Source organism: Phyllostomus hastatus, unplaced genomic scaffold (assembly GCF_019186645.2).
Source record: "Phyllostomus hastatus isolate PE091 unplaced genomic scaffold, TTU_PhHast_1.1 phas_contig_38, whole genome shotgun sequence".
NCBI lineage: Eukaryota > Metazoa > Chordata > Mammalia > Chiroptera > Phyllostomidae > Phyllostomus > Phyllostomus hastatus.
In genome coordinates, this window is record NW_025333869.1 from 9,239,881 (window position 1) to 9,252,798 (window position 12,918).

At 45.6% G+C, this 12,918-nt stretch overlaps 1 protein-coding gene across 1 annotated transcript in view; it reads left to right on the forward strand.

Annotated features, from left to right (window-relative positions):
* Positions 1–1,666: 1,666 nt before the first annotated feature.
* Positions 1,667–12,918, forward strand: part of FRMPD2 (FERM and PDZ domain containing 2) — a 104,706-nt gene continuing 93,454 nt past the window's right edge. The window contains 8 exon segments of the mRNA XM_045842424.1: positions 1,667–1,732; positions 4,749–4,940; positions 6,600–6,688; positions 6,690–6,730; positions 7,436–7,523; positions 8,385–8,520; positions 10,342–10,412; positions 12,526–12,701. Of these exon segments, the coding sequence (XP_045698380.1) occupies positions 1,667–1,732; positions 4,749–4,940; positions 6,600–6,688; positions 6,690–6,730; positions 7,436–7,523; positions 8,385–8,520; positions 10,342–10,412; positions 12,526–12,701 (859 nt within the window).

A 12,918-nucleotide genomic window follows, 5' to 3' on the forward strand; every position in this document is an offset into this window, starting at 1 on the left:
ATCTTAAGAACCCTGAAACACCAATCCAGAAGAACCTGTGCACCCCAATGTTCATACCAGTGCAATTTACAATAGTCAAGTGTTGGAAGCAACCTAGATGCCCATCAGTAAGTGAATGGATCGAAAAACTCTGGTACATTTACACAATGGAATTTTATGGAGCAGAAAGAAGGAGCTCCTATCCTTTGCAACAGCATGGATAGAACTCGAAAACATTATGCTAAGCTAAATAAGCCAGGCAGTGAAAGACAAATACCACATGATCTCACCTTTAACAGGAACCTAAAGAACAAAACAAAGAAACAAGCAAAATATAACCAAAGACACTGAAATAGAGAACAATCTTACAGTGTTCAGAGGGGAGAGGAGAGGGAATTTCAGGGGAATTTCAGGGGAAAAGGGGAAGGGTTTACAGGAAGAAGTATAAAGGACACATGGATAAAAGCTAGGGGCAGGTGGAAATGGGAGGGAGTAGGGTGGGCTGGGTGGGTGAGTTTGGGTCGGAGTAAAAGATAGAAAATTGTACTGCAACAAAAATTAAAATAAAAAATATATTAAAAAGTTAGATGTTAAGGAGAATAAGCCTTGTCAGTTATAATAGAAGCCCAATAATAATAATAATAACAATAAAATATTTATTGAGGACTTAGTATGATCCAGAATCAACATAGCTGAGTGGCTCAGGGCAGAAACTCTGGTGACTGGTTCATGTTTAGGCTTTAGTTCTTACCTGGGGCTTTGCTTTAGTTTCCTTCTATTTAAACAGGAACAATTAAAATATTTACCTCTTAGGATTGTGTTGTGAACTAAATAAGTTAATATAAGGAAAAGCTTTAGAGCAAGGCTTGGTACAAGTGTTTTCTGCCCAATAATAACAATAATAATTATTATTACCATCTCCATGTACTTTTTACTCAATACTCGGGAATATTCAGGCATAATAGTCATTTTAAAGATGAAGTAACTGAGGCTCAGAGGAGTCAGATAATGATCTTCCATTACACCATATTGCTTTCATATTGCTTGCTTAAAAGTGATGCTTTTAAATCATAATGTGTCATGTACAGATGGTTTCGGCTACAAGAAACATAAAGCCTAAAATACAGTGGCTGGAACCATAGATATAGTTGTCACTATTTACTTAACAACAAGTCTGGGGATTGGTCAGCATCTGAAGGAATGCCATCAAGAATCTAGGCTGTGTGTTTCCATTCTATTCTCTTTAGCTGCTGGTTTTTTGTTGTTTTTATACTTTTTGCCTCATGGTCACAAGATGGCAGTTCAAATTCCACGTTTGACATCAGTCTTCAAAGGGGGGATAAGGAGGAAAGAGTGGGACTGGTCACATGTGTTCTCATTGTCAATAAAGCAAAAGTTTCTCAGAAGCTCCCTAACCGACTTCCCTTCATCTTTTTCCAGAATTGGGTATCATGGTCACTGTGGCTTTTAGCTACTTTGGACAGGGCAGATATAGAGCATTCCTGTCAATATGGTTCTGTTGAGCATGGTTGTATAGAGCAGGAGGCAGCAAAATTTTAAGAGAGTCACAGATGGTCATTGGGTTAGCCAGCCAGTAATGCTTGCCACATGTGGGAATGTAATTATGTTTTTGACCATAAAAACAGAGGTGACTAAAACTTAATCATGCACTTTTTCTCTTGGAAATATGCACATCTATTCTTTAGGAATGACCCTGTACTGGTCAGCAGGGTTTCATGTTCCACAAAATCAGGTCTGTAACAAGATACTCAAGTCTTTGGATTTACTCAGCATTCTTTTTCTGGGTCAGGGACTATGTATACTGAGCTGTGTGCCACCACTCTTTCCTCCTAGGTTCTAAGAAGGCATTGCCAACCGATTATAGAATTGCTCTTGCTGAGCCCAGAGATAACCTCCGAGGCCTACTCATGGCAATCTAGGCAACCACAATTTAGAGCTGGCAAACAAGATAAGGCTTATTTACCACCTCTGCTCAGAGGAAGTAGCAAGCTAGAGGATTTGATGGCTCCTAAAAACACAAATTTATAAAACAGGCTTTAAAGCAGTTCTTCCTGAAGTGAGATGCTTCCCTGAAAAAGGGTTCTGTGCTGAATTGATTTTGGAAAATGCTGCCTACGATGTCTTTCTCTAACAGATTTTTCAGAGTAATTTATTAAAGACTATGAAAAGGATTAAAGCACAGAAATTTTTAACTTTATCATAGAATTTCACAAAAATTTTGACTACAGAATTTGTGTGTGTTTGTGTGAGAATGTGAGTTTTCATCTAACAATAAAGAAACCAGTGTAACAAGAGCACATGCTGAAGAACGCTGCCCAGTCATTTATCCTTTCTTTCCCTTCTCCCTTCCAACTTCTATCTCATTCTTGCCTTCTCTAGTTCTGTGGCAGGAAAAGAAAACCCCATGAAAAGGTTTCTATGCTCTGTAGCTTCTTTGATAAGCAGTGCTCTCTGTAACACTTGCAAAATGTCACAGTGCCTTTGTTTTTATATGACGAGGAGCTGACTAGCAGCCGTCACCAAGGTAACAGTTATCTCAAGGCCAAAACACTGACCTTTGCTTCACTTCTGCTTCTGTAATGTTTGCTTTAGCAGATGACTGGCCCCCTCCTCTTTTTTGCCTTGTAACAAGTATTTAAAGGAAACTCCAGCTTGGACTCTTTGCTCAGAGGATTTGAATGGTTAACTCCCCTCTGAGGCCCCGGGTAATAAAGTTTGTGCTTCATCATCTCTCCGCGAGTGAGTGATTTTCTGCAACAGTTCAACACTCCAATGTTTCCTGGTGCTTTTTCTGAAACAGGAACCTGCTCATGTCCCTCCTCCAGTGAAATCTTTTGTAGCTCCCCAGTACCCACAGGATTACATTCTACTTCCCAGCAGGGCACACCTGGAGCACAGAATTGGGTTCCCACTTATAGTTTTGTTTCCTCTTTGTGCTCTGCCATAATCAGGGCTAGTTTCATGGCCATATGGCCTGCATAATAGCACAGCACCCTACATTTACAAGGGCCCCATGTTGCGCGTGGGTCACCAGCCAGCAGTGACCACGGAACACTGTGGATGGCTTGACAACAAACACGCGAGAAATAACAACATGCACAGAGACAAACTAGTTTCTGTGGGGAAGTAGGGACGGAATGGCCACCCCCCCTAGTGGGGAGCGCACTGATTTACCGTCCATACCTGCTTTTATTAGGCTCATGCTGCATAATAATTCAGGTAAAGTACAGTACTCATTAGGGGAAGTAAGGAACTATAGAAAACAAAGAGCTCTGCCCGTCTATTGAGTTGGGGGTCAAAGAGCTGTAAGACTGAGGAACAAACTAACTTCCTCCTAAGACCCTTCTCATTCAACTGAGAGCATTCTAAACAAAGAAGGTTTCACAGTAATTTACATATTCTTTCTTAGGCCTGATCACCCTGGGGAATCCGCACTTCTCAGTACCGAGCTGCACCACCCTGTCATTGTTTCAGGCTTAGGTGGAGCAAGGGAACTAAGGCAACCAAGAGATAAGGAGATTTTCTTCCAGACGCTGAGAACTCAGGCTATGTCAAAGCCGAGGTGCATCACCCCCCTTTGCTGCAGCCCCCCAAGTCCTTCTTTTGGGGGGGCCTCCCAAAGTGATCGTGCCTGTCTTAGGTTGTTCCCCCCGTGGGGAATCTTACCCGTCTTTGGCTAACCGACCAAGCTTTTGGGGTTTCAGTCATGAATAAAGCAGCAGAAGCAGCATTCCTGCCAGGGAGATAAGCTTTTGTCTCCTTGCTGGCTCATGGTTCCAAGGGCATTCCCTTAGCCTTAGCTTGGCGGGGGTTTCAGCCTCTGATACCAGTCAGGGCGGTTCCCAACAGCCCCATGCTTTATTTAATGCTCTGTTGTCACTGTGTTGAAATTCTGAATAACTTCAAATAAAGGGCACTGATCATCATTGTTCTGGGCCCTTCCCATACTCCCTTTCCTTTCAAATATATGCTGACATTTGCACACACTACTCCCTCCATCTGCAGCTCACTTTCCACTTTTCTGGTTAACTCCAGCATGACAAGAAATGGTAGTACAGCCTTTATCTGCAGAATGATCAACAATATGGATGAGCATGAGATAAAAGCCTGATTTTGAGTCTGGGTGGAGGCCTTCCCCGTATAAATAGTGGCCATGTAAATACATGAAGGAAGTGCTTAATATAATAAAATATTGATTTTTCTTTTTGTTTGGTGCATACGTGTGACATAAAGTTCAGCCAAAACTTACTGATCTTGTGCTAACTGCTGAAGATTCCAAAATGAAAAAGCCACTGTCCTTTTATATTCCTGAAACTCACATTCTAGTTGAAAGGCCCACTGAGACCCATCTAAATAATCTGAGAAAAATCACAGGCTGCCTAGGTGAATGTAAATTAAAGGCTGTTTGAGCCCTGGTTTGATCTGGATGCTTGGCATAGGTGGAGATTCATTTGGTCAAGCACTTATTTTTCATAAGTATATTAAGCACATGTGTGGGCTCTCCGTAAACTGAAGGGCATTGCTGTTTAGAGAGCAGAAAACCTCACACAGCTGGCACAGTGACAATCGTTCTGCATTTGGTGGCTTCAGTGATTATCTTGTATCTATCCCTGAATTCTCCAGAAGGACCAGGCCTTGTTGAGGGGTTCATGAGAACATGTGTTTTTGTTGCCTTCACTGCACACCTGCAGGAACTGGCTGCAGGGCAGCAGCTCTCCAGCTGGCTCATGCAGCACCTTGCTTCCCAGCCCCTGCAGCTCCAGGAGCCCTTGCACTCTCTCCTGCTGACCATGTGTGAAGAGCAGCCTGGCAGGCGACTGCCACTGCAGGTGGTTCTGGAAGCCTGCTGGGTTCATCAGGAAGAAAGGGTTGTATACCCTGCCTCGGACAGTGTCCATATCAGATGGCTGGTTGGCTTGCTTCTGGGTACCCTATCCAAGGTCATTGTGGATCTCCACTTCTCATGCCAGGAGCCATTAGCCATGTGTGGCGGTTGAAATTTAAATGAGGTAAAATATAGTTAATTAAAGTGAAATAAAATTAAAAGTTCAGTTCCTCAGTTTCATCTGCCACGTTCAAGTGTTCAGTAGCCACATGGAGCTGGTGATGGTCATTCTGAATGGGTCAGATCTAGAGCATTCCTGTTCTGTTGGGCAGTGCTGGCAAAGATCTTGGGGCAAGCCAAATTCCTCATGTGGCTAAGACCCTGGGGATCTTGGAAAGAGCCTTTTTACATAAAAACAATCATGTTTATAAACCATGAGTCAGTTTGCCTATCAAAATTAAACTCTAGGCCTCTTGTATAAGAAATCTTCCCTTACCATACCTACACAGTCCTCCCCACCCCGTGCAAGCTCCCCTGTGCTATTTTGTACCCGCAGGGTGTCTCCTTGTTGTGCTTGTCACATTGTGCCAGTTGCTGCCCTGTACCCTTCCCAACACCTAGGAAGGTGCCTGGCACATAGTAGGTATTTGATTTGGCCTGGGTTTTCTTGACGCAAAACCAGAGACAGGGATATTTATGAAAATTACTTATTGGAAAAATACTTCTGGGAGTGATGGAAAGAGGACAGGAAGGGGAGAAAGCCAAGCAAGGAGGTTGTCTCAGGTGGAGACAGCCTCAGGGTGATTGCACCTGTGTTGCATCTCCTCAAGGCCAGGGCAGAGCTGGGACTAGGGTGAGGCAAATGAGGTGCTCAAAGTACAAATGCAAAGAGGTTAGCATCTTAGAAGAATCAGAGAAGGCTGGGTAGCCCTGAACTCATCTTGGAGACAGGCTGGAGAACTGAGCCATGATTAACGGAGGGGTCATGTGGATAGAGAAGAGAGAACAGTTGTGGACAGGGGGACACTATCAGAAGTCAATCAGAAAATGGCTCTCTCATTCTGTTTTCCTTATTGGATCCCTGCTTTCTTGGCATGTGGACATGTTGCCCCTATGTGTTGAGCCAGAGGGTTTGGTAGGAAAGGGGGTCTGTTTGTTTCAAACACTTTAGATCCTGACCCCCTTTGGTGTCTCATTGTCCCCTGAATGACACGGAATTAACCTAGAGCATTTTCATCAGGGAACCATAAGGTAGATTTTGGTTACTAACTGGACATTCATTGGGGCTGAACTACGTGAGCTACAATGAGGCATAAATCACGCAGTGAGATTGGGGGAAACAAATAAGCAAGCAAATGTGATATAATGGAGTGTAATAGAGGGTGTTGTGAGTATAGTGATGAGGGAAGGTGCTGAAAGGACATTTACATCTGTATGAGGGCAGAGGTGGAGAGGATTAGAAGTAGAGAAGGCATAGCTCTGGGTCTTGGAGGCACAGAGGACCTCAGCAGGGAGTCCCCAAGCAGTAGAGGGAGAGTGTGGGCAAAAGCGCAGATGTGCATAAGTACACAGGTATTGGAGTGGAATTACCTTCAGGGTGTGTATGGGTGATGGGTACAGAGCATGTCTGGGTGCTAGGGAATGCATCGCTAGGCTCTCACTGTGTGGGACAGACACTGCCACACTGACCCAAACTGACAGCTTAGTCTGTATGTATCTATATAAATGCCCCCTCAACCTTGGGATACCAATGTGTGATGCACTTGACCTTCAGGTGGAAAGGATAGTTGTGAAAGAAAGCTCCTCTGCAGAGCAGTACAGGAGCTACCTGCTCAGGAGTAGGTTGCACCAGATGAGCTGTGAGACCAACAGCATGGACTCTGGAGGGTCTGCATCCCTCCAGTGGTGGGTCGGTGCCTGGGTGGGCCACTGGAGACCATGTGCTGCCATATGTGGGCCAGATGTCTATGCTATGGTGACAGAGAATGCCTGTGCAGACTCAACTCTTCCAGGAAGCCCTTGAAGAGAAGGGGCTGAGCTTCGGACTCCTCTGTGTTGTGGAGAAAGCTTCATTTGGAGATACAATTCAACAGAGATATTTATATCTAGTGTAAACTTATAGTTATAGGGATCTAGTGGTTCAAGTTGGTAAAACAATTTAAAACAAACAACATAGAAAGAAAATTTCTTTAGTTTCTAAGTGGGAAGAAAGAAAAGTAATCTATAAAATATTGTTTTTGTTGTTGCTCTAGGTGTGTTAAAAGAATGAACTTTAGAATGATCTTTAAATCTGTTCTCTACTTTTCAACTGTGTCTGAGATTTAAAAAAAACAAAATACAACAATTTTTGTTTGTTGTCCCTAAAATAAAGTACTCTTTGCTCTTAGGCTTTATCTTTCCCTTAGAACTTCCTCCAACCCTTTGTCATTTTCATTTCCATTTTTCACATGAGGAAACAGACTCAGAGAGGTTAAATAATTTTGCCAAGGTCACACAGCTGGTAAGTCAGGATACTGATATCCACACTCCAGTCTGTCTGATTCAAGAAAGGAGGGCAGGTGACCCAGCTCTTTGTCTCTGTTCACGCTCTCCACTCTGCTGTTGGGTTAGTTTCAGAGAGAAGCACAGAGATCCAGAGTTCTCTGAAGCCCAGTCCAAGCACCTCAACACATAGTCACTGTAACCTCTCTGTTAACAGGTAAGCAGCAAGGTGTACAGGGCTTTGAGCTTGGTGTGGGAAATAGGGCAGTGGGTATAACCTACTTCTTTACTGATTATTGATGAGAAGCCTCTTGCTTCTTCAGAAGAAACTGACCCACTGGCAGGTGAAAAAGCCACATTTAAGCAGATACTAAGACAAGGTGATGAGGTGCCTGATGGCAAGTGTGCTGTCAGGGCATCTGTCTCCCCTGGGAGCCAAGAGCAGGCTTAGTTATGGAACAACAACATGCTTTCATGTCCTTGTGATTATCTATTGCCATGTGAGGCTCCATAACAGCCACAAATCACAGTGGCTGAAAATAATGATTGATTTAGCTCTTGATTCTGTGAGTTGGGAGTTTAGGCTGTGCTCAGCTGGAAGGTTCTTTTGGACTCTGCTGGATGCCATTGTGCACCTGTGATTGGCTACTTCTGGGGGGATGGCTGGCTATTGTCTTGGAGATCCCAGATCTTTACCAGAAGGCTAGCCCATGATTGTCAGAGGGAGAAAGAGAAGGGAAGGGAAGGGGCACAGAACTTTCAGAACTAGCCTCCCACCATTTTCATATCATGGTATTGGCTGAAGCAAGCCACAGACTAGCCTGGATTCAAGAGGTGGGGAATAGACTCCACCTCCTGATGGGAGGATGGACAAAGTCACACTGCAGCCTTAACTTCTCTAGGCCTCAGCTTCCACATTTGAAAGTGGATATAGTGCCTCCCTCATATGTGTAGGATGAAGATGAAGTGGTGCGCACATCCTGCCCCACTGAACACCTACACATGGTGGTCTTTTACTAGCTGGAAGCCATTTCCACTGTTAATTGTTCTTCCTATTCTCTGACTGCTGGATGGCCAGTGCTCTTCCAGCTGAAGCTTTCCAGGACCTTCAGGAGGGCAGGTGGCCCTGCTCCAGATCCCCTATCTCTGTGGCAGTGCATAGCTCATGGCCAGAAACTCCTTCTCAAAAGTGTTTCCTGCAAAGAAAGGGAAAGGTGAGCAAAGAAAGGGAAAGGTGACCAAGAAAGGGAGAGGATGAAAGAATGGATACCCACAAAGAGGTTTGAATGGGGAGTGGTGGATGGCTGACATAGCAGCTGAAAATGGGCAGGGTCCTCTTGGGATACCAGTCTTCCTGGGCTGAGATTTCTAGAATTGAACCAAAAAACCATGAAACATTCAAGTCAGGGCATTAAGTGTTCATTGAGTGACCTTGCTGTAGTAGATGTTGTATAGGATAGAAAGTTGAAGGTGCCAGGTCTACCCTGGTGGTAGGTTCACCACAGCCGTGGTGGGGAGGTGGCAGAATGAGGTAGGTGATAAGAGAGCTGACAAGGCCCAATGTACTTGGAAGGGGCCTTTTAAACTGAGGGGAAATGCAGGGGCAAAGATGTGGGTGGGATGGACAGGGAGGAGAGTCTCTGTTCTGGTTGGCACATAGGATAACAGAGTTAAAGCTGCAGCTGACAGAGCGATGGATGACAGAGACTCCTGCAGTGTGCTCATGCCTGTGGGGACCCTCAACTCCTCACAAGGCAGTCTGCTCTCTGCTGAAGGGCCTGTGCTGGATGGTGAGATTGGGGTGGTCCTGGGATGCACCTTCTACCAGAAACAGCCCACAGAACCATTTCCAGTGCTTAGAAAAAAGAAGCTCTTCCTCAAGGGTGACACTGCCATGGGCTGAAAAACTGTTTTAATAACCACATGACACCTGGGGGAATAGCATGCCCTGGAGTGGTGACAGATCCCTTATGCACAGGCTGTTTCCTGAGGAGACTGCTTCCACTAGGCCTACTGTTGAGTATTTAACCCTTTGGGAATGTCAGACCCAGATGCCTCCAGAAGGTCTTTGTCTGCCTGTCACAGAGAGACTTGTTTAAAGCTTCTCAACAAATCGGAGATGAGCTGAGCCTGCAGTAGCCTTAGGTCATCCTCCTCGTGCGTGGATCTGGGCTGCCACCCTTCTTAGCCCAGACCCTGTTGCCCTCCAAGGCCACTCTTAGGTCCTCATGATCTCTGGGGAACAGAAACAGGTTCACCTTCTTTGGCTTTTCTTCCTCATCACTCATTAAAGACACTTCTATTGAGTACTCTCTCAGGACATGCACCACCCCTGGCTGGACCTTTGGCCTCTTGAGACAGGTGTCCTGCTGGGCACTCTTGGGGACACATTAGAAAGTCCACCCAATTATCTCAGTCACTGACATTGGGCATGGGAGAGTTTATTAACCTCTTGGAGCCTCAATTTCCTGCAAAATAAGTTGAGATTATGTACCTCATAGCATAATGGCGAGGTCTAAATAATGCTGGGTATTAAGGTATTTCCCAGGTCATAAATGTGATACAGACATAAAGTATTGTGATATGAGAATGGCCGCCCCCACATGCTATTGATTCAACATCCACAGCTAGAAAAAGTTTTATCTAATCTAAATTAAAGATATCTTTGTTTTTAAAAGTTCTTATTGCATATAGCATACATTTGTATTATATAAGGTATTTTTATAATTTTGATACACACAATGATTATATAAGCATGCATGGATTATGAAACTTATAATAAAGTAGACACCCAGCTTAAGAGCTAGAACATCCTGTAAGGCTGCTGCTTCAAACTGCCCTGCCCAGCTAGGGACTCAGGCCAGTTTAGCCTCATGTCCCTGAAACCTGTTTCCTGCTGGCTCTGGGAAAGGGAGTGCTAGGAGGGTGTGGGGAGAGATGTACCCACAGAGGAAGCCTAGTCCCAAAGCTGGTGTCTAGTCCCATGGCACAAGACTTCTCTTCTCTATGTTGAGTGACCCTGGGTGTTTCCCTAGTTCTCCAGGCTGGAGTTTACCCTGCTGGCTGGAGAAGCCCCGGTGAATTTGCATCTGCCTGGATCAATTGTGGTAACTGCTGGGTTAGACTGGGCAGGGATGGAGGGTGCTAAGGGAGCTGACTAACTGCACAGGTCCAGAGGCTGACTGACCTTACTGGGGTTTCAGCCTGGGAGTGTCCCCGAGTGTTCATTCTGTCCTCCAGATGCCTGCCAGAGCTCTCTACAAAGTCATATTCCTGCTTCACGTCCTTCAGCACTTCTTTTCTCCCTTAAGAGAAACCTTCTGTAACTTTGGTTAAATTCTGCTTGTCCTTTCAGCCTTAGCTCAGCCTTCATCTTCTCATTCAGTCAGAAATATTGTTTAAACATCTAGAAAGTATCAGGCACTATTCCAGACCCCAAATCTATGATGTGGGCCAGAGTCCTCTTTGGAGCTTTTATTCTAGCATTTATACATTTGTCTGTTTTCTGGGACAGAAAATTTCATCTCCCCTCTCTTGGCTCTGTGCTCCTATCCCAGGGAGACTATGGACTCCCAGAGGGGTTGCAACCTCTGTGTGGATAGGCACTGGTACCTGGATTGGGAGAGATGAGAGGCCTGTCCCTGCTGGGTCACCCACAGCTCTGGTGCTGCCAGCTCTGAGTGAAGACAGTGGCTGCTGTGCCTTGCTCTGAGATGTCTTGGAGTGTATGTGCCTGACTGGGACCCTTCTTGAGCCATCCCCTGCAGAGGAGGAGAGTGATGGTAGAATATGAGCTGGAGGCCACCCTGGATGTTGGGTGGCAGAGGCTGCAGGGTAGGGATGGGAAGGGAAAAACCAGGTGCAGTTTGAGGCACCAGAAAGCAGAGGACTTAGCAGCCAGGACTCATTGCCAGGGGTGGGGAGGCAGGACCACTGTGAGCCTAAGCTCCATGTGCAGGCTCTATTGTCCCCTTGAACCACACTTAGAAAACACACATTCAAAGATATAAATGTTAAGATTTCAAGAGGGCAGCTACAGAGCAAGTAAACCCAAGTACAGGGCCCTTAGAGCATAAGGGATGAGCACTCCCCCACCTCTCTCTCTCTCTCCCCCCCGCCTCCTTCTTTTCTACCCCCATGTGGGTCCTGAACCCACATGTTAATCAACTGCTCAGGTGATTCAGGTGTGCAGCAAGGGCAGGAGTTGTGGTGCTCAGACTGTGCCATGTGATTAGCTCTGCCCAGGATCTTGCAGAAATCTTTTCCTACAGGGTCCTCAGATCTGCATTGCCCCCTGCAGCATCCAGAGAATTAAGATGTGGTGTGGTCTCAATGGCACTAAAACTACACGTCTTTGTTTATCCATGGCTGTCCTCTAAGGAGAATTTCCCTGCAGAGGCCTGGGCTATAGCTCACACTGGCATTTGGAGCAGAGAAGGGAGTGAGTGATTTACTCTCCAGACTATAGCCAAGAGTCCTGAGCCTGACCTGGAAGTCTCCTAGGAACTTTCTGTGTGGGGACAGAGAGGGAAGAGCACTCCATGCAGTGGATGTTGTGTGCAGAGACACAGGCTGACCGGGTCAGGGGCAGTGAAATGTGGGTGTTCAGAGGCCATGGTGGTCAGGGTGAGGTTGTGGTGGTGGATAAATCTGGAATTCATCTGAGTTGGTGGAAAGGCAGAAGGCTGACTGTTACACAATTTTGGATGGGGCTCTGCTGACCCATTTCTCAATGTGAAGTAATCTCCTTGCTCTGGCCCTCTCTTTATTGGATCTGTATCAGCCCAAATTCATTCTGCTGTGTTCTAGGGAAACTAGAGGGCAGTATAAGGTTGAGCGACACCACCAGGGGTGTCTGATTTATTAATAAAAGCCCTGGGCAGTCTTTTTGGAGGCGGAGTCTGAGGGGCAGCTGGGCTTTCAGCAAGGTAGAGGCACCAGTAAGACCTGCCTCCTCAGCCTTCCTGGCTCCTCCAGGGCCTGGCAGAGAGTATGATTTGCATCTGACTCTGCCTGTTAGGAGCTATGCTGCCATGGTAAGTCCCTTACCATCACTGAGCCTCATTTCTCATCTGCTAAATAGTATCATAAACAGTCTTAAGACTTGTATGTTAGTTAAATGAGACAATGTATATAAAGTGTTTAGCATAGCAGCTAGACCATGGTGAAGACTCCATGTCTCATAGTTACTGTTACAATCGATACTGTTATTATTTTCATACCCAAAAAGGGAAATCCTGTTTGACTCTTAGGGACCTCTATGTGGTGCTGCTGAGTGGGCAGTGTCTGGAGGTGAAATGTGACATCACGTCCACAGTGGGGGCCATCTACGATGCTGTCATATCCTTTGCCAATTTTGGGGAGCTGATCCACTTTGGCTTGGCTTACATGAAAGGTAAGTGTCTCTTGCATAGCCCACAGCTGTCCTGGTGCCTCAGGTAACCCAGGTGTCTAGGTACTTGAGCACTATTCCTTCTAAAATAACTGCTTGGGCTGGGGCATATCACCCTGCACACTTAGACATTACTTAGCATGGTGAAGGCTTCAAGTGTTTATGTGCAAAGTGTCAAGTAAGTGCAGAAGACTGTAATGAAACCATGCCTGTAAGATCT